The sequence below is a fragment of the Martes martes genome, assembly GCF_963455335.1.
Source record: "Martes martes genome assembly, chromosome: 14".
Classification (NCBI taxonomy): Eukaryota; Metazoa; Chordata; class Mammalia; order Carnivora; family Mustelidae; genus Martes; species Martes martes.
The window spans coordinates 70,249,054-70,274,889 of NC_137902.1; the positions used below are offsets into that span (position 1 = coordinate 70,249,054).

At 36.8% G+C, this 25,836-nt stretch overlaps 1 protein-coding gene across 5 annotated transcripts in view; it reads left to right on the top strand.

The window, feature by feature from the left end:
• The window catches only part of PCDH15 (protocadherin related 15), a gene marked incomplete at both ends in the record, with an annotated part of 820,110 nt that overhangs the window by 641,817 nt on the left and 152,457 nt on the right, over window positions 1-25,836 (top strand). For all 5 annotated transcript variants that reach the window (XM_080823084.1, XM_080823082.1, XM_080823083.1 and 2 more), the window contains one exon: window positions 1,182-1,294. In XM_080823084.1, coding sequence (XP_080679210.1) covers window positions 1,182-1,294 — 113 coding nt within the window. The remainder of the gene's footprint in view (window positions 1-1,181; window positions 1,295-25,836) is intronic.

Genomic DNA, 25,836 nt, shown 5'->3' on the forward strand with positions numbered 1-25,836 from the left:
CATTGGTTAACCTTGCATGTGTCAATGAGTACTACACTTCACGTAATCCTAGCACTGTTGGAAGCAATTGTTCTCTTGGTTCAGTGTTAACCCAAGGGTAAAACATGGGCCCAAGGATGATCCTTAGTTATGGTTTCGTCTAGGCTGAACTGGTTTAAATTAGTAGCCTGCAGGTTCCAAAATGATGCATATTCCAGAGAAACACATAATATTGAAAATATTTAACATTTCTTAAATAGAAGCATTCTTCTTGACATAATATACATTATCCAAAAAAGAGCAATTATAAACAATGCTGTAGTAATAAATATTATTATTTGAGACATCTTGAGATGAAAGCTTTTCTGCAGTTTGCATCATTTGAACAGTTTCTACTATATGGTATGAACTTGGTTTTATATGTTTTTAAGAGAGTGTATCTCCAACTCTGTTAAACTGTAAAGATTTCCAGTTTTATCCTCCAGAGTGAAGTATTTCTGCCCTGTAATCTTTCAGACAATTAATTCACGGGAAAAATTAATTTCTTTTTTGTAAGGAAGCTAATTAGCTTTTTGCTATCAATGTGACTGAATTTAACACGTTTTAAATAAGTGTTGGTGCTCATAATGGCCCGTGTTTTTGCAATGGGCACCAGTGGGACTGTGGGAGAGAAATCAGTTTTATCATTGGAGAGATGTAGTATCATATACCTGTTTTACTGGAGTGTTTTATCATAGCGTTAGTAACTCCACTTCTTCAAGTTTTCTTGTCTAGGAAATTAAAAAAAAAAAAAAAAGAAAAGAAAAAACACCCAACTGGTGGGATTGTTGTGAAGAACAAGTGAGAAGATAGGTAACATACCCCAGCAGTCCAGTACCTGGTCCATAAAAGACAGTGAGGAAGTGATCATTGCTCCCCCTCCTGGAGCCAGGCAGTCCAGTGATTAAAAATGATGCTTGGGGCACCTGGGTGGCTCAGTGGGTTAAAGCCTCTGCCTTTGGCTCGGGTCATGATCCCGGGGTCCTGGGATTGAGCCCCGCATCGGGCTCTCTGCTCAGTGGGGAGCCTGCTTCCCCCTCTCTCTCTGCCTGCCTCTGATCTCTGTCTGTCAAATAAATAAATAAATAATCATTTTTTAAAAAATGATGCTTTACTTGCTTCTTGCTAATCCTCTTTAACGTGAATCTTTATTACTTTTTAAGTTGGTGGTTGTTGCTTTTGATGAGGGTGAACCTGTGATGTCCAGCAGTGCCACAGTGAAAATTCTCGTCTTACATCCTGGAGAAATCCCACGCTTCACGCAAGAGGAATATAGGTACTGATTTCTATCTGTTTTTATAAAATGTGTAAAGGTTTTTTGTGTTGCGCTGTTTTGGCTTTTCAAAACTGAAGTGATCTGAATTGATCAATGACATGACCTTCTGGTTCTTGTATAAGTTTTTCTAAATTAGCCTAATATTACGTTTGTTTTTAAAGGTAATATAGTCAAAATGATTTTTTAGTCTAAAATTACCAGCTTAGTAATGCTTTCATGAATAATGGAACCTTTAAAAATAATCAATGTGTTGGGGCACCTGGATGGCTCAATTGGTTAAGCATCCAACTCTTTTTTTTTTTTTAAACATTTCATTTATTTATTTGACAGAGAGAGAGAGATCACAAGTAGGCAGAGAGGCAGGCAGAGAGAGAGGGGGAAGCAGGCTCCCACCAGAGCAGAGAGCCCGACGTGGGGCTCGATCCCAGGACTCTGAGACCATGACCCAAGCCGAAGGCAGAGGCTCCAACCCACCGAGCCACCCAGACGCCCCTAAGCATCCAACTCTTGATCTAGGCTCAGGTCATGATCTCAGCATGGTGAGATCAAACCCCTCATCAAGCTCTGTGCTCAGCATGGAGTCTGCTTGTCCCCTCTCCATCTCCCTGCTGGCTTCCTCTTTCTCTCTCTCAAATAAATAAATAAATAAGATCTTGAAAAAAATGCAGTCTTTGAAAAATACAACATTATATTTTGGGGTTTAAACTGCAACTAATTATTAATCTCAATAGCGAGAAGTAGTAAACATTTCATTTCTTGTTATTGCCAGATAGATACATAATTTGACACAAATCTACAGTGATTTTTCTCATATAATCAGCGAAAGAGAAAGAAAGAATGTATGTGTGTGTGTTTATGGGTATGATATATATTATGTATTATAGTTATAGAGCTAGTGTATATACTGTCTTAAGTCAGGCTGCCTTAACAAAATCCCACAGACTGGGTGTCTCCAATGGAAATTTGTTTTCTCACCGTTCCAGAGGCTGAAAGGCTGAGATCAGGGCACTAGCATGGTTGGGTTGTGGTGAGAGCCTTCTTCCTGGCTTGTGGACAGCTGTGTCCCTGTTGAGTCCTCATGAAACAAAGCAAGCTCCCTGGTGTCTCTTCTTATAAGGGTGCCCATCCGAAGATTAGCCCCCCCCCATGACCTCATCCAAACCTAATTACCTCTCAAAAGCCTCATATTCAAATACTATGCCATTGAGGGTTAAAGCCTTCAACATATTGATTTTAGGGGGACACAGTTCAGTCCAAGCACGTGTATAGATACATAGATAGATAGATAGACAGACAGATATTCTTAGGAAGTGTAGAATTTATTTAAAAAATAATAAAATTAAATGTCCTGTATTTTATGATTGCTTCATGATTGCATATGAGTGAAAAATTTTATAATGGTTTCCTGAAAATCTAGTAGAACTTTCTTTCACGATATTGTTTTAAGCGAAAATATGAATATACATGTATTCGAATGTTAAAACCCATAAGAGATAGTTTCCCACACATATTTGAAGGAGACTCACAACATACTACATATTTACCATTTCCTTATTCTGGACATAGCATTAAACGGCATCCTGTCCTGGAGCTCCATGTTCACAACCACACATGCAAACTAAACATTGTATGAACAACACAATATAATGTGAAGACACAATGATAGGAGATCAGTGCTGAACAAGTGTGTTGGGGGAATACCTTACTAGATTTAAACACACATAGTTTTAAGTTGTATCTTGAGAAAAAAATACAGCTTAACCACTCCACAAAAATATGGAAGGATGTTCCATGCTGAAGAATTAGTATACATACACCTACGAATAAACAATATGGGAGGATGTATTGATTTCCAAGATATTTTGGTAGTTTAGTCTATGTAGAGACAAAGTAGACATTATGTAATGTTATTTGAGGCTCAAGAAAAATGAAGATTTCACATAATACTTGATCATATTCTAAAATGTGGATTTTTATTGTTTTGATAACTGTGGTGTTTGGGTTTTTTTTTAAGATTTTATTTATTTATTTGACAGACAGAGATCACAAGTAGGCAGAGAGGCAGCCAGAGAGAGTGGAGGAAGCAGGCTTCCCGCTGAGCAGAGAGCCCGATGCGGGGCTCGATCCCAGGACCCTGAGATCATGACCTGAGCCGAAGGCAGAGGCTTTAACCCACTGAGCCACCCAGGCGCCCCAACTGTGGTGTTTTTGTTTTTGTTTTTGCTTTGATAATTTCTAAGGACTTACTAAGAATTGTAAGTTTCAAAGCAAGGACAAAGCTACCAAGAGAGGAGACAGGTGATGTGTCTGGGAACATTTACTACACTGAACCAAGCAGTGTTTTCCTTTTATAAAACGCTGCCTTGGGCACTTGGGTAGCTCAGTTGGTTATGCATCCCACTCTTGGTTTCAGGTTAGTTCTTGATCTAAGGGTGGTGATCTCAGGGTTGTGGGATTGAGCACTGCATTGGTCTCCATGCTCTGTGGGGAGTCTGCTTGAGATTCTCTCCCTTTGCCCCTCCCCCTGCTCATGCACTCTCTCTGTCTCTCTAAAATAAATAAAACCTTTAAAGAAAAGCTTCCTTTGCAATATTCAAGCAATAAATGAATGTAATTTTACCAGAAAATTCTACATAACACATATGTAAACCACTGAGATGTAAACTCTATTTAAAACAGTAAGAACTCCTGGTCAGTGTGTTTGAAAGGCCCTTTTCTTCCTTCTCTCCGTTGTTACCAATACCTTCCTCTTTGGCCAGCATGGCAACCTGTGAACCCCAGTTCTTTGCTATGGGACATGAAGTTTTCTGCTTCTAGAGACCTTCCCTGGATGTGTTCATGGTCCCTGGATGTGTTCATGGCTTCTCAGGAACCAGAATGGATATAAACTCCCTGTGTTTCTCACCGTCTTACCTGGATTTGATGCTCACAAAAAATGTACTTACTATTTGGGGTGGGTCCGGGAATCCCTCAGATCTTCAGCCGAACAAAATCCCCACATGTGTTCTTCCAGAGTTCTCATCCCGTACAGTCCTTCGTCGGAAGCCCCAAAGAGAGAGAATAAACACACTAAACGCTGTCCCCTTTCTCCTGGCTTTCATGCGCAGATCATTTACTATTATTAGCTGTAAGCCTCCAGACTTCTATAGCACGTTGCTTATTAACTCTTTTAGCTAAAATACTGTGGCATTCAGGCCAAGGTCGTAGATCTCATCAGGGCATTGCTCATTTAGCTTTCTTTTTAAAATTGCCTTTATTTATGCCACTTTTAAAAATAAAAATGTTTTGTTCAATGAATAATTTACCATTTCTTACCTTCTCTGCAAAGAACTACGAACTGCAAATAGATTCTATTAATAAAGTTGTTAACTTAGAGAAGAAAAGAAAACTGCCAATTACTTGGTGCTAAAATTAAGAGGAGTCACAGGAGCAAATGGGGAAGAATTTTCTGACCTTCCAGAAAAACATTTCTAACATTTGCAAATAGTGCCCTTGACTGTTCTGGTCCATTTGTTACTCTGATACATAAAGGCAATTTGGTATCCTTGTTGCATCTTACAGTTTATGAAGAAAGTCCTCAGAATTGACTTAATTGGCATAATGGATTCAGTAGGACTTGGGCATTGAACAGGATTGTTTTCTTTTTTATAAGATCCTTAGAAAATTTGAATAATAAAAAAGTCATATCAAACACTGGCAGAACACATTGTATTTTGAGTAAGTCCCAATAATTCAATTTAAAAGTTCAAGGAAGTTTACATTTGACCTGAAGTATGGAATGAACTATTTATATAAAAAAAAAGAAAATGATAAGAGACCTAAGGCTGATCTTCATTACCTCTCCATGGTCTTGAAGACTTTTGACATATATACCAGAGTCCGGATGCCTCCCGCTCCTTTCTTCATCCTCCTGGACACATAGCTAGATTCCATTCCCCAGCCCTGCTTGCTAGATAGAGCCATGGGACTGAGTTCTGAACAATAGAATGTGGAACACGACGGTCTGCATTGTTCCTGGCCTGATTTAACCTTTCCCTGTATGGACAGGTGAAATGGAAAGCACACGGAGAGACCCTTGGGAGCCATATGTTGACAACTGTAGGAATGTGAGAGGAGCCCAGGCCTCTGAATCACAGATTGGGAGAGTGCTACCTAACTAGGAATGTCATAAATATACATAATATTTTTTTCAAAATCATTTACTGCTTCGGCTGGATACACGTAAATCCCGGAGATGCTGCATATGTTATGGGACCTCAATCCCCTTGCGTTGGAGTCTAAGGGTGACAAAATATGCCACTTGGGCATAAGGAATATTTTGAGCTGAAAGTGCTTAAAAACGCAGCAGCTGTAAGAAGGACATTCTGATTTCCCCTTTTCCTCCCAAAAGCAGGACCTATAAACTCATGTGAAAGATGCTTTCTCTGTACCAGGAGGAAAAACACATTCTTTAATGAGGAGTCAAAGCCAAGAGAAGTGATACAGACAGGCCTTGTTAAAACAATTCACAGCTCACTTCAGCCTCCTTCTATAGTTTACTTTTCCACAATGGCCTGTCTCTGTTCATCCTAATACAAAAGTATGAAGGTTTTGACATTTCTCTGGCTCTTCATTTTCTCACAAGGGCTCTCCTGTCACATATAACTTATATAAACGTGAATGTTTTCTCCTACTCATCTGACCTATGTCAGTTTAATACTTAGACCCAGCCTAAAAACCCTGAAAGGGTAGAGGTGAAGTTTTACTTCCATTACAAAATTGTTCCTGGTGGAAAAACTTTCTCATGGGATCAGTCTAGGGGCAGAGGGGACACCAAGTGATAAGCAAGATTTCTGTCCCTGTTGGGGTTGGAAAATGCTCATGAGTTGCAGATGGAAAGCAGAGATCCACAGTAAGGGATCTAAGACAAGCTGAGATACATATGTTCATATCTTGGGAATACCTTCATTCCAATAACGACTCTTGAATTCCTTAGGAAAAACTGGTTTTCGACAAATGACGAGGTGTGAAGAAAACCTCTAAAGATAAAATATTCGTTCATTGTAGAATATTGAACTGGATTCTTAAACTGATCACCTCCCCAATCCAATTTTCTTGTGTTTGGAATGGTATATCATTAAATCTTTAAATCTTGGTTAGAGGGATTAAATAGGGTAGGTTAGGCTGGGGTAGAAAGAAACCCTTGTATTGTAATAGTTTTGAGAACAAAAACTCATGTGTTTTGGCTCACATGAGAGTCTAAACTGAGTGTTTCAGGTGGTGGTAACTTCATGCAATTCTTCCACGCTGTCATCGGTGACCCAAGCCAACTTAGCATCTTCTGTCCTAAACATCCTGTTTCAGAATTATCCCAGTGATTGCCATTTTAGTCCCTGGAATGGGGCCAAGGGCAGAAAGTCCACAAGCAGAGATTTCCTAAAGCAAGTGAATTAGGGCTTGCAAATTTCACCTCAGCTCAAGTTCTTTCCTGAAACTCAAGGCAAATGGCCACAGCCAACTCTGAATGGGTGTATGAATTCTTCCCTTGCTAGGCAGCTGTATCTCATTTCCACCTCTCCTACTGGGGAAAATAGTGTGGGTGGATAATTAGCACATTAAACGTGTAGTTTCAGACAAGTTACAGGTTTTCATCACTGTGGTCATCTTAAGATGACTTGGTTTATGTTAAGAATATACAAAATTGGTTACATGAACCCATGATGGAATAGTACAGAAATATTTTGTTCTTAAATATGTATTGGTGAAATAGGTTGCCTTCCTCTTAAAGTAGCAAGAGAATGCATACCTTTTTTTGTTTGTTTGTTTGTTTGAATTCAAAGGAAATCACAGATGGACGTTTTTGAATGTTTTAAGTTATTTCTAGTGATTTCAGCATATCAAATGTTAGTATTACATATTCCCAGCCAAACCTTTCTAGACTTCAAGATAACGTTTGGTTATCTGATTATAATTCACTACTCTCTCCATGTTCCAGAGAAGTATAATTGTCTTGATCACAAGGAAAAGGATAGGGGGCTGTAAGTGAAAGTTACGAGGTGTAAACTCACTTTGTGGAGACCATCCAAGAGATCTGAGAGGAAGCATTTATTATTTGATGAAATATTTTCCAATGTACAGGTTCTACATAGAGAGAAAAAATCCATTTCTCTCTCCCCAGAATTAAAAACGTTTCAATATCGAGCTACTGGTAATTGCCTTGTTGCTGGAGTGCAGAAATAGACCTATCATTACCTTTCTAAAATTATAAAAGTATAAGTAGGAACCAGCAAATAATAAACATCAGAGTAAATCCTTTAATATTTACTAAAGGGAAAGTCTCCTTGACTGCCAGCTAAGTTTGTGATGACAGATAATTAGCAGATTAGCTAACCAATGTGAAAGCAGCCATTTAACCAAAAGCCAAACCCTCCTTTCACATATTGTTATGTCTCTCCTATTCCTATCTAAAAACTTCCTCACTCTCTGCTAGTGGTTCTTTGAAAAAGAAATAATCCAGTTTGTAAACTTATTCAAAGATTTTATAAAAGACCACCCTGTATTAAGGGAAGTAATTTAGACCGTCAAGACTAGAAGAGAAATTTCTCACATTATTTTCTTATTCTTAATTTTCAACATTGGAATACTTTCTATGTGTTGAAAAAAGGTTTGATTTTGTTTTTCCTCAAATCTTGTGAACTGAAATTGTTCCCTGATGGGCCAACTTCAAGTAATTGTTAAGTGAGGGAGAAATCTCATAATGAGAAAGATATTTACCCCATACAGATATATGTGTACTTTTATAATGGCCAAACTTACAGTAATTCTTAAGATAAGTGTGTGCCTATTTCTCTTTGGTCCCTTTGGTGATTGTAATACTTGAAACACTTATTTTGTTCATTTCATGACCTCTTCAGTCTCTCCTTGAGTCATTTAATTAGGTTAAATGGAAAATTAAGACATCAGTTTGCTTCATCTGTTTGTCCTTAGATGATCACTTAATTTTCCAGAAAACACTGGGTTCTCCTAAAAATTTATAGAAGTATATAACTCTTCAGACTTTGTAATATTAATTTCTACAATTATAAAAAAGTATTCATATTATTTAGGAGCATTCACACAACCCAACATTTCACAATTGTAACACATTTCCATTTTTATGCATCATTCCTGTTTTATGTGAGTCTTCCAGATTATCTTTTTGACAGACAAGGAAATGTCAGAAGTTTTGGTCACTTAGAGTTTGCATACCTCAGATCATCATTCTTCATTTTTTTTTTTCTCCCTTTCCTTGAGACAGATTTCTTAAAGAGTCAATGGTATGTCTTAATCCTTGATTGTTAAAATACCAATCAATTCTCAAAAGTCTCTTCAGCTGGACTTCTTTAAGTCCAACTATTAACCCCTACCTCACATAAATAATAATTAGATTTGAGTCATTACTCTTCAGATGATTAAGTATCTCTATGCCCATATGCCAACTTGTATCTTAATTCAAACCACTTCCCACAATCTGATTCTCATTGGAAGCAGAAAAAAAAATAGCTTAATCTTTTTTTTTTAAAGATTTTATTTATTTGTCAGAGAAAGGAGAGAGATCAAGAGAACGAACACAAGCAGGGAGAATAGCAGGCAGAGGCAGAAGCAGGAACCCTGCTGAGCAGGGAGCCTGATGTGGGACTTGATCCCACGACCTTGGGATCGTGACCTGAGCCGAAGGCAGATGCTTAACCAACTGAGCCACCCAGGTGTCCTAGAAATAGCTTAATCTTAATAAAAATCCTGTTTTCAAAGGCCTATCATGTAATGGACAAAACAGACCATAGGAATCACTTAGTCAGCCTAATAGTATAATACTTGCTTTTCCTAATATCCTTGCCACAAAGTTGACTAATCTCTTTTTCCATTGTGAGGAAGTCATCCCTTCAATCTTTAGATAGTTATGGACGTTGGGAACTCATGCCCTATGCTGAGATTATTATTTTAATTAGTTTTAACTCTTTTAAGTTATAGTCTATACATTTCTCTCTACACCTTCACAAATTTTAGCATTTGCCTCCTCTTTCAAGTAGTATGTCTGTGCCGGGGAAGAAAATTAATTTTCCCTCTACTCTTCTGAGTTCTTAGCTGAGACCCCTGTAATAAAGGACACAGTAACAAATGAAAAACAAGGAGTTTTTTAACATGTATACTTCATGTGTACATGGGAGCTACCCAGGAAAAATGAGTAACTCAAAGTGGTGGCTTTTGGATTCAGGATCAAATATCATCTTTTGAATTCAGGATTAAGTATCCTGATATTTAATATCCATCTTTTGGATTCAGGATTATATATCATCTTAACAGAGGAAGGGGATAGGAGATATAGGCCTCTCAGAGAAGAGTAACTGATTTTTAATCTTTTTTATTTTTTTTAGAGATTTTATTTATTTGACAGAGAGAGATCACAAGTAAGCAGAGAGAGAGAGAGAGGGAGAGAGGGAAGCAGGCTCCCCGCTGAGCAGAGAGCCAGATGCGGGACTCGATCCCAGAACCCTGAGATCATGACCTGAGCCAAAGGCAGCGGCCCAACCCACTGAGCCACCCAGGTGCCCCGAGTAACTGATTTTTAGGGAACATGAGTGGGTTCTTAGAAGAATAGAGAGCAGGTATAATTGTGGTAAAGTTTGTCTGCGTGTGGTATCTTCTTTAGCTGTCCTATTCTGTGATCATTCAGTTTTCCTGGTCCGTGAAACTCCTGGGGAGGGAATCTCTGACAACTGAGTCTCTTTCGGAGACTGGCTTTAAACAGGTAAGGGGAGCTCACAGAAAGCATCTCCCTGCATTTCCCATTTTTTGAGTGCCTATGGCTCAAAATAATCAATATGTTAATTGGCATATTCTTTTTAATTTTTTATTTTGCATTAACATATAGTGTATTATTAGCCCCAGGGGTACAGGTCTGTGAACAAATTGGACTATTTTAGAGTGGCTGTCCTCAACTCTTAGAATCCATTTTGGGGTAGCATTTTCTGCTGCTCTTTGATTGAAACTGAGCTAAACTCATTACTTAAGACAGGTGACAAATAATGCTCTTCTATCAATTATTAGCAGGTATCTTGACAAGGATTTTTCTTACTGGGAAAAAGAGTTCTGTGAACTTGACTGTGTCTGACATTAATGTGGAAAAAAATAGTGATATTCACCGTCTAGTTGTTAACCTGAAAGATATGTTAATTCCAGTTTCTCATACTAGTTTAGTATATCTTACAACATATGACAAAGTCTTCTGCCTTGTTAAAATGTTAAATAATGGCTAATTATAGCCTCAAGATTATCTTTTTTGTCTCTACATAAATTAATGTATATTAAATCTATTCAATTCATTTATCTTTATTTTATTAAGTCTATATATTGGTACCTATTTTATTATGTATTGAAATTCTACATTAATATCTTTTAAATGCCTTTATTTTTCCCGGAACTGTTTTTTTTTCCTAAATGTTCGTAGATATTTTAAATTTAATTCTTACCTTTTGAAATACTAATACTCCTTTTTTTTTTTTTAATTTAGTCCCCTTGTTCTGTGTTCATTTTGGTCCTTTCTCTAGCAATCAGACATCAAGATGAAATGTAACAAGTTCTTTAGGGAAAATACTTGTGTGGAAGAAATGAAGAGAAAGCAGGGTATGACTAGGGAAGCTTCAAACCTCATTCATTCTGACCCCAAGGAAGGAAGAGGGAGAGAGGTTTGTGTAGAACATCCGAGTTTAGTGTGCCATAGGAGTAACTTCTGTGTCATTTAAGTAAGTTCCACATGATGATCAGGGAGCCCTCAAACCATAGTCTGACATTGGAGAAGTTCAGTGTCTCCCAGGAAGGGGCCCACCATAACATCTCTACTTTTCTCAGTGATGTTCTGAAAGTAGCCCCAAAGAAGCATGGCCTGCATATAAAGAGCAGTAAACTTCAGAGCACAAGAGAAACTTGGTCAATGTGCTTCCTATACTTGGAGATTTGGAGGACACACTTTCATTGCCACCACATGGCCAGATCTGATAAGAAGTTTTCAGTCAGTTATCTATTTGAATCTTCTGGAAAATAACCATAGTGTCATAGTCAGAAAATATATTTTCTGTATCTTTCATTTAATCCAGACAGAAATATCAAAATCCTAACAGTAGTTCAAATGCATATAACTTAAGAATAGATAGACTCCTGTAGGTCAAGTGAGTTAGCATTCGAAGAATATTTGACCTTCATCCCAGGATGATGGACTAAACACACAGGGACTCACTTGTCCTCAGTTCTAGAAGTAAATATCATGGAAAGGTCAGCATGTCTGGAATAGATCATGGAGTCTAAATGTGAATATTGATTTTGAGTGGGAAATGCAATACCTCACACAATTTATCAAAAATTTTACCAAAGACAATTATTTACAAATTTTCCAAACAAATATGCTACCAATATAGACATACCTTTGGTATTTATTAAAATAGAAGTGTATCAACATTGATTATTAAACTTTGAATGATTTAATGCCACATTTATATTCATTTTTAAGGATTCATGTATTTTAAAATGTACTTTCCATAAAAAACAAATTTAAAATTGATATTTGTATGTATATCAAATAGAAGGGGCAAATGTTGCTAGGGTATTTTTATGAACCTCTTGAACAAGTTGATATTTGCTAACTCTTAGAAAAATATTGAGTCATATTTAATTTCCAGTATTATTCAAATTTAATATATTAAATCCAAAATAAGAATATTACACATATAAATATCTTGACATCTTTTAAGAATTCAAATACTTTGAATAAATAAAATAATCTTTTCAGTTTCTGTATTAAAGTAAAAAATTTATACTTTGTTGATAAATTTGAATTAATTTGTAACAAACAACAGTGCAAAAATTTAAATACAACTTACAACTTACCTTTAAAATAAGTTTTCAGGAGGCTTTACATTGAAGAATAAAAAGAGTTGATTTTATAAAACTAAAAAGGATTAACAGTTCACCTCTTGATATGCAAAAACAGAGAAAAAGTGTAATTTAAAAATCCAGAAATCCATTTTTATATACTATGAAAAATGAAAACAATGTTATCAGAATGGCCAAGGAAATGGTGAGTGAGCAGTTCTAGTTAGCATTGCATTATTCAAGAGAATTAAATTTACCTTATATTGAGGAACATTGCATTATTCTTACATAAACCACACAAGCTTGCACTTGGGATTTTGAGAAAAGATTTTTTTTTTTAAATCAATAAGTGCGATAGTTTAGGGAGAACTATTCATCTTAGTTTCAAAAAATGAAAAAGAGAAAAGCTATTAATACAAAATAAATCCACATGCAGAGAACCTTACTTGTTTGCTTACTATTTTAATTTAGATTTATTGTCCAATATGAGAGTTGACTTTACCTGAACATAACATTTCCTGTCTTTTTATGGTGCTACTAAAATCTTGCCTCAAAGATAATAGATTTTGCGTCTTCAGCTATTGAAAGAATGACTCTGGCAATCCTTCATTTCAGCATTCACAGGCTCCCTCTGCATCCACATGGAGTATAATTCTCCTTCACATCCTCAAGGTTGTGGTAGTCTGACATTTGTTCACAGAGCAGAGCGAAGCCAGTGCACCAGCAAAAAGGATTCGAGTTTGAGCAGTTTAGAATTTGAAGAAAGTTTTCACAAACAATGTCATTACTGATGCTGTTCTTCTTCCATTGCTTCATATTTTTTTTTAAAGATTTTATTTATTTATTTGACAGACAGAGATCACAAGTAGGCAGAGAGGCAGGCAGAGAGAGAGAGGGAGAAGCAGGCTCCCTGCCGAGCAGAGAGCCCGATGTGGGACTTGATCCCAGGACCCTGGGATCATGACCTGAGCCAAAGGCAGAGGCTTTAACCCACTGAGCCACCCAGGCGCCCCTCCATTGCTTCATATTTATGGAAAGTGTTTCATTTAAGTCCAACATATAATAGGTCGTTATTTTTTTTTTTATTAATAGTTAATGCAAATTTTTCTGAGGCAAAACGACACAACAGATACCAAGGTTTGAAGCCTGGCTGTTGGATATCAGACATTGGTTGAACTTGGACAAGTTATAGAAGCTCCTTGAGACCAGCTTTCCTAGAGATACAATACTTACTTTACATGTGAAGGAAAAAGATTTGCAAAGAGCCTGGTGTGGAACACGTGCTTAATAAATAATCGTGATATTATTACTTAATAGGCTTATCCCAGGTGTTGGCCATGCAAAAGATTTTAAGATATAGGCCTTGTTCTAAAAGAGTTTATACACAGAAAAGAGGCCATACTAATTGCCTGTCTTGTGGCTTGCTGCCAGGTGATGATGTACAAAACTTTCTCTTCTGATTGGAGGAATTGGAGATGACTATACTTCTTATAGAATATGATTTTATATACTTTTAATATACAATTAGTATATTATCAAAATAAGAGAGGTAGAGAGGAGAAATTGCCAAAAGGCAAATTTTGGTGTGTGGAAGGTAAAGAAGACAGTAAGCAAACCAAAATGCCACAAGCCCATTTCTTTACCATTATTGATTAATAAACCATCACCAGTTTCTTGATTAAAAAAAAGAAGAAGAAATCCTCATAAAATACCACTCTAGTTGCAGCATGTAGAATGGATTTCTACTCAGTTTGAATGTTAGTTTAAACAATAATGTCTCAAATATGTATGTGATGGTTAAAGATACATGGTTCTCATGACTGGATATGGCTTGTTATCCTTAATTTCATCACTGACCCATCTTCATAAACAAAATAACTCCCTCTGCATTCGTCATGTAGAGATACACTCCTACACGCTGACATTCCTGATCTGCACTATGAATCAACAACAGAGTTGTTGGCAAAGGCTGTTTCTATCTCAGTGATAGAAACTTGTTTCTTTGCAGAAGTTTCCGGAATATTCTGTGAGCTGTAGTTTCAGTTGAGGCAGGATGAGAGAGATAAAGCTGAAAAATTAAAATTATTTCTCCTTGAATTTAACTAATCCACCTGGCATTTTTGTCCATTAATGTATTCAGCAAACCTTTTTTTTTTTTTTTCATTTAAGCACAAACATGGTCTGTCTAAAATTCATGATCTCTCTGTTGGAGAAAACAAACATTGAAAATATGTACAGACAAGATAAAATGACTGCTATGTTCAAATGGCATTTGTTCATCTCTTCATCCTGCCAATGAGTATGTATTGAGAAGATACAGGGTGCTAGGAAAATAATGGTGGACAAAATGTACGTGGTCTCTGTCCTCAGAGATCTTATAATCTACATAGTAGGCAGAAATTAATCAAATGATCGTTGTTATTGAGCAAGAAAACAAAACATACAAGAGCTTTACACTGAGTCAAATTGCTTATCTTGTGCTTCTAGAATGTCTTGAAGTCAAAGTCTTAACATAGAGCATAGGGATCTCTGGGAGAGACTCATAGGTGGTGAGTCAGATGGTGAAGGCTCTTATGAGCCCCATTACCAACTTGGTTCATTATCACGGAGGAATCTGAAGATGGTGTTAAACAAGAGATATAAGCAGAGGCATTTTTATGGAAGACTGCTCTGCTTCCACATTCTACGGGGAAAATAGATTTTCACACATAAATATTTAAATGTTGATTTGCAATCACAGCATTTTTATCACCAATTATAATGGTGGAGTCATTCATCTCCAGACTGCTTGGAGTGTAATAGCTGTGCTGTTCGCTTCATCCTCTTCTCATACTGTGTTATTTCTGGTAAGCTTTCCACACGTGGTTCAATGCCATTAAACAATGTATTCAAGGCAAAATCACACAGATATGCACACACTAGGAGAGTAGCAGGGAAAGATACACGAGGCAATTGCAAACAAGGGAAAGCAGGAATTACTATATTAATGCCAAAAATGTGTAATTCAAAGCAGAAAGAACTAAACTTGAGTATGTATACACTTGATACTCCCATCTGAGTATGTACACATTCATCTCAGAATGTAGGTTTCTTAAGTGGGAGAGCTGCATTTTCCCCTTAACTCTATCCATGCACGTAGTGTCTAATGTTAGTGAAAATCACGTGATTTATTGCCCAAAGCAGGGCACTATTGAGAGTAAAGGGGACACCCTATAATACTTAAGCTAGGATGATGGGTATGAATAGGGACTGCCACAAGTAAAGCGATGATATGATCCTTGGTACCTGTAAGTGCAGTACTTTGCCCAAGACGGGTATCCTATAAGTGCTTGGTGACTCCTGGATGGATATTTATGACCAGAATTGTACTCAAAGTGAGATTTTTCATATGTGCCTCAATCATCTATTCCTACAGAACTCCCTTTCCAAATTTAAGAGCCTAAAACAATAATTTACTATTTCTCATGGTTCTGTGAGTTAGTTGATCTCGTGTAGGCTCAGTTATGCTACTGTCAAAGCTCAACATGCACAGGACAAATTTAAACAGGCAAGAAGGAATCCATGCAGGGCTATTGCAGTCAGGGAGTGAGGCCAGAACTCAGCCTGAGCTCACCTCTGCTGCAGCAAGAGCTGGGGAGTTGTCAAGAGCTGGCGTGCCCGGGGACGGGCCACCTGGGTTTGCAGATGGCCTCCACCCAAAACAAGAGCAAACTTTCTCCTATTTTCATGATAGGATGGCTTCACAATTTGCAGCAATTGCCACCGAAGTCTGGATGCTAACCTCAGGGACTTAGGACTCTATTGTCCCTGCTGATTGCGTTTCACAGTCAGGGCTCCTGGGTCCTGGGTGGTGAAATAGGAGAAGGCTCTTAAAAAGATTTATGTCTCAGGGAGGTAGAGAAATCCTTTCCTAGTGCAGGTTCTCCAAAGTAAAGTAAGAAAAGAGAGATCAGGGACCTCAAGTTAGGAAGAAGCCGGTCTGCAGTGTAGTCGGGCTGAGCGGGATTTCCGGGCTGCCTTGGCCAATAGACATCCGGCTGGTGGGTGGGGTGGTAGTTGAGATTCTCACAGAGATGGTCTGGCCTGTCTCCTCACGGAGCCTTCCACCCTCCACATGCAGTCTTAGGACACAATAGAAGCCTCAGGGTATTTTGAGTTTGAGGCTTGAAGTCCCAGAAAGTCACTCCTGTAAATCCCTGATATGTACACACTCACACACACACACACACACACAGGCACAAACATACAATCACACACAGACACTCACATAGACACAAACATATACACATGCACAGTCATGCACAAATAGGTGCAAACACACACACACAAAAACATACTCACACTCACATAGACACAAACATACACTCGTATACACCTTTTACTGATCAAGCCTATTCATGAGACAGCCCAAATTCAAAGGACGGGGAAAATAGACTCCATTTCTGGATGGAACTAACAGAAAAACACTTGCTTCTGTCTTGTTAATTCACCATAATCTATCTTTCATCCACCATTATTCCCGTTCCTCCCACATGCAAGAACAAAGAAACAAGCAAACACACTGTAATGATCTGCCGAAGTCTCATCCCATGATGTCATCATGGTTGAAGCTCTGGGTCACATCATTTAAACTAAATCCAAATACGGACAGCCTCGCCCAGGGGTAGCTCTTCTTGATTCAAGGACCTGGGAACTGAAGACATTTGCCTTCGGTGCCATGATGGGATGGGGACGGGAGAAGCACTCGCATCCCCGGTCGCTCCATGCGGTGGTGAACTGAGCCGAACCTGCCACCTCGTTAGTTCCCAGGTTCCTCTCTTCCACGTGACTACAGGTGGCAAGTGTGCTGAGGGTTTTGAAATGCCACAATGAAGGCTGCCCTCTGTCCAAACTTGAACAACTATGCCGTCATTGCTTCTGCAGTCCCAGGGGATGGTGAGCTCACCCCTCCTCCAGCGTCCGTCCACAGCCCTACCTCATTTTCCAGCCAACGCCTGAACGCCGGACTCCAAGCACTGCCACGTGGTTAGGTTTTTACGATGGTGCCCCACTCCTAAGAATGCATTTCTCTATCTATTCTCTGTCTCCAAGGTTCACCACTAAAGACAAAAATAATTGGTATTTTCTGAAGATCCTGTGAGTTGCCTGGATCAGGGTCCCCTGGACATTGTCCTGCAGCAGGAGTGGCTGGGATGGCCTGACCTTTCTCACCATGTGGTTTTCTCTGTCCTTTTTGTACTTAAATCAGTGACACTGGGACTTCCCACATGGCACATCAGAGCAGCTCTCCTTCCATCTGTGTGATGGTTGAAGCCAGAGGCTCTGCTTTCAACGAAGCTACATCACATGACTTTCTCTTTCATTTCTGTTGGTCAAAGCAGTGGTGGGAATAACCTAGAAACATTGGAAAGGGAACATAAACTCTAGATGAGAGGAAAAGTATAGAAACGTGGTCTGTTTTTAATCTATTGACCATGCCCAATAGTCTCTTAACTTCGTCAGCAAAAAAAGTGGAACAGATAGATTAGAAAAATAAAATATCTTATGAAGATATTTAATGGAAGGACATGTCCCATTACAAATGATGACATTTACATCTCAGTTTTACAAATGACTACCAGGATAACATGATTATCATTATATATATCTACCTATATTTATCTATCTATCTTTCTATATATATGCATACATACTTACATATATTTCTCAGTGGGTCAAGTAGGTATTACTCCAGAAGAGCAGAAATCAAGTTGCTGGACAGGTATACTAAGTATAGTGAATTTGTCTTTGGTACATGGATGTTTATAACCCTTTGTTAATGGATTCTAAATAATATGTTACCATATTTATGGAGAAATTTTGACACAAAGTCTTCTTTGTCGGAACAACCTCTTAGGCTTTTTAAACTTTGTTCCAAGTTTAATAACTGGGGATGGATAAAGGAACTGGGTAGGGGAGACCTAGGTATAATTCTTCCCAGGTTTACTGAGATATGACTGATATATAATATTATATTAAAGTGTACAACGTGATGGTTTGATATATGTCTATATTATGAAATGATTACATTTAGTTAACATCCACCACTTAATGTGGTTATAATTTTTTTTTCTTGAGATAAGAACTTTCAATTGCTACTTTCTTAGCTACTTTCAAATAAGATTGGAAATTTCTACCCCTTGACCACCTTCTTCCCTTTTAGCCACTCCTGCCCCGCCCCCTTGACTCTGGCAAACACCAATCTGTTCTCTCTAAGTCACGATATTTTTAAGATTCCACATATAATGAGATCATGCAGTATTTGTGCCTCCGTATATGACTTATTTCACTTAGCATAATACCCTCTAGGTCTATCCATGTTATTGCAAATGGCAGGATTTCCTTCATTTTTGTGACTGAATTATGTATGTATAATATATATTATATAATATAATATATATAATTTTTTCTTTATCCATTCATTCATAAGTGGACACTCAGGTTATTTCCATGTCTTGGCTATGACAAACAGTGCTGCAGTGAATATGAGCATACAGAGAACTCTTCAAGAAGGTGATTTCTTTCCTTTTATCATATGGTAATTCTACTTTTTACTGGGTCCTATGGTAATTCTACTTCTCATCTTTTGAGGAACCTCCACACTGTTTTCCACAGTGGCTCCACCAGTTAGCATCCCCATCAACAGTGCATGAGGGCTCCCCTTTCTCTGCATCCTTGCCAACGCTTGTTATTTCTCATCTTTTTGATTCTTGCTGTTCTGACAGGTGTGAAGTAATATCTTAGTGTGGTTTTGATTTGCATTTTCTTGGTGATGAGCGATGTTGAACATCCTTTCCTGAGGCTGTTGAACATCTGGACATCTTCTTTGGAAAAAATATCTACTCTGCCCAATAGTCCCTCTGCCCATTTTTTCATCATCTAAGTTTTTGTTTTGTTTTATTTTTTAGATATTTTGGATATCAACCCCTTATTAGATATGTGATTGGCAAATATTTTCTCCCATTCCATAGGTTGCTTTTTCATTTTGTTGATGGTATCTGTAATTTTTTTAAAAAGCAAATACAAAAATATTTAAAAATTAGTTAAATCTGAGATCAGATATATATCTTAGAGTAAGTTCCTTATTTTAAGTTTGTTTAAAATATTTCATCATTGGGGTGCCTGGGAGGCTCAGTCGGTTAAGCATCTGCCTTCAGCTCCAGTCATGATCCCAGGGTCCTGGGATTGAGCCCCACATGGGGTTCCCTGCTCAGCAGGGAGCCTGCTTCTCCCTCTCCCTCTGCCCCTGCTCATGCTCTCTCTCTTGCTCACTCTCTCTCTCTCTCTCTGAAATAAATAAAATACTTAAAAATATAAAAAATAAAGTATTTCGACATTTAAAATATTTAAAGAAAATCAGAAAAAATTTTTTTACCTTTTTATTGCTTCATTGTCTTTGGCTTAATAGCCACGTGATTGTGCTGGATAAAGGATTTTGCTTATAGTTCTCTTGATCATAATAAAAAGTAAGTCTAGAAATAATGTATATATTACAACTTCTTTAGCAAAAATTTAAATGAAAATAAAGTTCCCCACTTTCTAAATAGTGACAAATTTATCTAATACAGTATTGAATACTGACAATATACTGTCCTTCATAAATGGCATTAGTGTACTCTTTTTCTAAGGTATGAATAACATTTAATGAAAAAAATGACTTCTTTCTTTCCTAAAAATTCCGTCAGATCTTGAATATGTATTTTTATTATTTTATGCCTGTATTTTATTACTTAGTCATGTATTTGAGGTAGTGCATTTATTCAACTGTTAAAGGAGAATTAAATTGAAATATCAAATGCTCCATATATGCATTCCTTTCTCTTTTTTTTTAATACTATTTGTATGATCTTCTAATAGATTTCAAGATTCTATGGTGACTTCTCACCTTTATGTGACTATTTCATACCAAAGACATTGAATCTAATCAACAGAAAATAACAAATAAAAGCATTAAAGGTCCTTTTTGAAATTTACTGTCACACCTTTCAAAATTTCAAATGCACAAATTCATCTATAAAGGAAAAAGAGCCACCCCTGTGTGGGTAAATGAGCCAAAACATGAAACCATTTTCTCAGAGATCATTACTATGTGTACATATAAATTAAATTTTCTGCCTAACCTTGCAGCCCCTGATTCTACTCAGTTACTTTATAGGTATTTGAAGAATATAAAATATAAATGATGAGCACCATGTTTATTACTGGATCAGGGATCTAATACTAATATACTTACCCCATTTTACTGTAATTTTTCATATAACTGTTTCATATAACTGGTTTTCCTGAAAGGTGATAAGTTTTGTGAAGGCACAATCCATTTCTTCTCTCCTGTCTTTGTGTTTTCACTGCCTAGTGAGTGCCAGGCATATGGTATGAATTCAATAGGTATTTATTGAATGAATGGGTGAACCTCTATAAATAAACTCACTGAACTTTAAATGATTTTGTGATTGTATTCTTTTAAGATTCAGAGCCCATATCTACTTACAGTGATCCCACCCCCGGTTGTTATTTTTGAATGAAGACAGAACAAGTCTATGGATTTAAAGGTATAAGAAATAGTAAAAAGAAAAGTATTATCCTCATTTCAGATGTAAAATTATTCTGTGATTGAGAACTAGGATGGGAAAATCTGAGTGCTTAAGACAATCTACACTATTTGCCAAGAGCAACATTACTTATTAAAAGCATTCAAATTTTTCTCATATATTCATTAGCAGTTCATTTTATTGAGATATTATATAAATATTAATAGAAATCAGTAAGATCATTTATCTTGCTGAAAAGGGGATATTTATGCCTATAATTTTATAACTTTAAACTGTTGAGATTATGAGAAGACTTCAAAAAGAATGGCTAGGTGTTCACACACCAGTTTCAGTATTTAAAGAGATAAACTTATTTTTCTGCTCCTTTCCCTGTATAAGCTCTGAAAAAGAGAGTAATGTAACTTTGGGTTCTGAATTCTGAGGACAATTTTTAAAGTCACCAAGTTTTGGGGTGCCTGGGTGGCTCAGTCAGTTAAGTGTCCAAATCTTGATTTAGACTCAGCTCACGATCTCAGGGTTACGAGATTGAGGCCTGCATTGGGCTCCACACTTAGTGTGGAGCCTGCTTGAGATTCTCTCCTTCCCTCTAACCCTCCCTCCTTTTACCTCTCTAAAAATAAATACACACATACATACATAAAGGAGAAAACAATAAAGTTACCAAGTTTTTGGACCCCTAGACTAATAAGTATTTGATCATCTTACCTCCTACCTTTAAAGTAACAGTCTTATTATGTTTGCTCTTATCATATTATTTTTATCACATTAAATAAGTATATACATAAAATTTTAAAGCCCCATGTCCTCACAGAAGTGCACCAAAACGAGGATCTCTAATGTTATGTGTATAATTACAGATATTTCATTGGTACATATTTGTTAGCATTTTAATAAAGTTGCTTCTTTTCACTTTTATTATGGAAGGTTAGTTGACACATAATGGTGTGTTAGTTTCAGGTGTACAGCAGTAATCTGACAATTGTGGGCATCACTCCGTGGGCTCCAGGATAAGTGTCACCACCTGTTAGCATTCAACATTATTACAATATTGTTGCTTGGATTCCTTGTGCTATACTTTCCTCTCTGTAATTTATTTGTTTTATAACTGGAGGTTTATAGCTTAACCCCCTTTGGCTATTTTACCCCCCTCCATCTCCTTCCCCATCTGACAATGACCAGTTTATTCTCTGTGTTTATGAGTCAGAATTACTGGGGTTTTTTGTTTGTTATGTTTTCATTCCACATAGTAGAATCATACAGTATTTGTCTTTCTTTGTCTGACTTATTTCATTTAGTGCAATACCCTCTTGGTCGATCCACGTTGTTGCACATGGCAAGATTCCAGTCTTTCTTATGGCTGAGTAATATCCCATTGTATACATACATCACCTCTTCTTTATCCATTCATCTATAGATGGATACTTACATTGCTTCCATACCTTGGCTGTTGCAAATAATGTTGCAGTAAATATAGTGGTGCACATATATTTTTTATTTTGTGTTTTTATTTGCTTTGGGGTAAATATCTAGTAGTAGGATTACTAGATCATATGGTATTTCTGCTTTTGACTTTTTGAGAAACCGCCATGCTGTTTTCCACAGGAGCTGCACCAGTTTGCATTCCTACCAACAGTGGGTGAGGGTTCCTTTTTCTCCCCATCCTCACCAACACTTGTTATTTCTTGTCTTTTTGACACCAGCCAATCCATCTGGCATGAAGTGATATCCCATTGTGGTTTTGATTTGCATCTCCCTGATGATGAGTGACGTTGAGCATCTTTCCATGTACCTGTTGGCCATTTGGATGTCTTCTTTGGAAAAATATCTGTTCATTTGTCCATTTTTAAATTGGATTATTTGGTTTTTTGATGTTGACTTGTAGAAGTTCTTTATGTATTATGAATATTAACCCCTTATGGATATATAATTTGCAAGTATTTCTACCCATTCAGTAGGTTGTCTTTTCATTTTATTAATTGTTTTCTTTGCTTAAAAGTGTTCAAGTTTGGTTTTTTTGTTGTTGTTGTTCCCCTGTCTATGAGACAAACTTGCATATCAGTATAATATTTATACTAAACTTCTAGAAGTATAGCCCATAGAATAGTGTATTAATAAAGCCATAATTTCTGGAGTACCTATTCTATGCTAGGTTTAAGGAAATCTTTTTGTCCACATTATGTCCCTTAGTACACTCCACCATCTTCCAAAGTAGGTAATGTCCCCATTTTACAGGAAAAAAAAAATAAGAAGAACTTGTAGAAGTTCTTTATGTATTATGGATATTAACCCCTTATGGATATATAATTTGCAAATATTTCTACCCATTCAGTAGGTTGCCTTTTCATTTTATTAATTGTTTTCTTTGATTAAAAGTGTTCAAGTTTTATTTTAATTTTATTTATATTTTAAGCTAATGAATTTTTGCAAGGTCACATAGGTAGTAAGTAAATTCTTAAACCAGAATTTTATAAATGATTTTCCTATGGACCTACTAAATCAGAATCTTTAAGCATGACAGAGAAAAAAAAATATGAAAATTTTAATAAATTCTTCAGATAATTCTTATCAAGTTTGAGAGCCAATGACTAAGCAAAATTAGATAAACTCTATTAATGTGAATAATAAATGAAACCAATGAACATATACACCCTAGATTGCAGATGTAGCTTCATGTAGTTTTCTGGACTTGAGAAACGGTTTACTACTCAGGGATCCAGTTTTCTTCTCTTACAGATAAGGATGCTTCATGGATCTGAAAAGAAGCAAAACTCAAAATAGCAAGCATCTTTGGAAAATATGCAAAAAAATACAGTGTCTAACTATTTGGTTCTTTTCTTCTTCTTCTTTTTTTTTTTTCCCCCAATCTACAATCCATCCTAAAAATTCTGGGAAAGCTGACATTTCTCTCCTGATTCATGTCTTTTTAAAACTGCTTTTCTTGGTTAAATAAGTAAAATCAGATCACCCTGATGCAATTGCTCCAAGGTTACAAATAATAGGAGTTCTGGTGGATGCTTTATTTTTCTTCCCATTTTCATTAAATTCCCTCATAGTAGATATAAAAACAGTTCCTTAATTGACACTGATTTGCAAATATATTGAATTCAAACATGTCAAAATAAATTAGATTTGTCTCTCAGTAGAAAGAAAGCAATAGAACCAGATTGAATCCCAGTGAAATTTTATAGCATCTATTCACAAACACTTTTATATCCTAAACTGCACGGCATTTAAAATAATTAGGAGCTTTATGTGACACACACAACATTTACTTTTATTGTTACTTCTTGAACCCAACAATAAAAGTAGATTTTAAATTGTAGAATAATTGTTTCATCTATATTTATACTATAAAATGGGGTCTACCATTTGAAAACTGCAAAGTCTGTTAATTTAGCATAGTCATTATTCAGATGATTCATATATGTTAAAATGTATTTAATTGAGACAGATTTATTATAATTTATATTTTCAGGAAAAAAATTGAAATGTTAAACAGATATCTATGAATTAATTTCCACATCCTTAAGAAAATTACACTGTAAGCATTTTGCATATAAATCCTGTAGCAGTTAACTTTTCTGGGTCACACTTTATCTGTAAAGATTTATTTCTCTTAAATGGCAGTCTTGGAGTTATTTTGATCAATTTTCTTCTTACTAAAATGCAGCTGTTCATCGTACATTCATACAGTGTAATATGATTGAGCAATAAAAAAGTATAAAACCACCAAAAGACATAGGGGAAGCTTAAGTACATACTGCTAAGAAGCCAGTCCGAAAGGATGAGATACTGTAAGATTCCAACCACACGACAGTCTTGAAAAGGCAAACTATGCAGACAGTAAAAAGAGTGGTTGTTTCCAGAGGTTCAGGGGAAAGAGGGGTGGGTACCTGAAGAAAAGGAGAATTTTAGGTGACCCCAACAATTCTGTATGGTATTGTAATGGTAGATGTATGACATTATAAATCAGTCTAAACCCACAGAACTCTACAAGGCAAGAGTCAACAAGGCCTCATGTCAACAATGGACTATAGTTAATAATTATGTATCAATATTGGCTCATCAGTTTTAACAAATGTGCCACACTAATGCCAAATGTTGAAAATAGAGCAAACTAGGGATGGGAGTTTGTATAGGAGCTTTATACTTTCTGTTTAATTTTTCTGTAAACCTCACACTGCTCTAAAAACCAAAGCATGATATCCAAAAAACATACAGCTGTTTTACATGGAAAATTTAGGGGAGGCAAGGACTATGCAAATAGCAAGATTAATGACCTAATAAAATGTACATTTAACATTGATAATAATTGGATTTTTTCAATTGCAATATTATTTATACTTCATTTAAGAATTAGCTTAGGTTATTTTGGTCTTTTTTCTTTTTTTTTTTTTTTAAGATTTTATGTATTTATTTGAGAGAGAGAGAGAGAGAGCAAGCAAGAGAGCACAAGCAAGGGGAGCTGAGCAAGGATCCCGATGCGGTACTCAATTCCAGGACCCTGGAATCATGATCTGAGCAGAAGGCAGACGCTTAACCGACTGAGCCACCCAGGCGTCCCTAGTTTAGGTGATTTGGGAATTTTAGTCAGAATCTGGGGGGTTTGTTTAAAATGGCCAATAAAGCCCAAAATGTTGCCCCAGGAGGGACAAATAGGAGCCAGGGCTACATCGAGTATGTCGATACACACAGACATCAAATCTACCTGGATCAAGCTTTGTGATAGATGCCCTGAAGGCAGGTTACAAGTATGAAACCATGAGTCTCTCCAGTGTGCAAGGTCTGGTTGGTTAAAGCTATAGCCACTGTCCCTTAGCATGCTCCCAGCAGTACCTCTTCTGGGGAGGGGGACCCAGCTGATTGCTTGACTCTAAAGACTCATGGGAAAGCTGTATAGCTCCACTTCTGGGCCCTTTGTGATTCAGCTGCCTCTTTTATTGTTGAGAGTGCTTTTGCTCAATTATATTGGCAGTAAAACTAGCTTTAAAAAGCAGAATTCCTGAATTTCAGACACCCAACACCTATTTGTTTTGAGTGAGTTGTTAAAAGTTTAAATTGGAAAAGGTT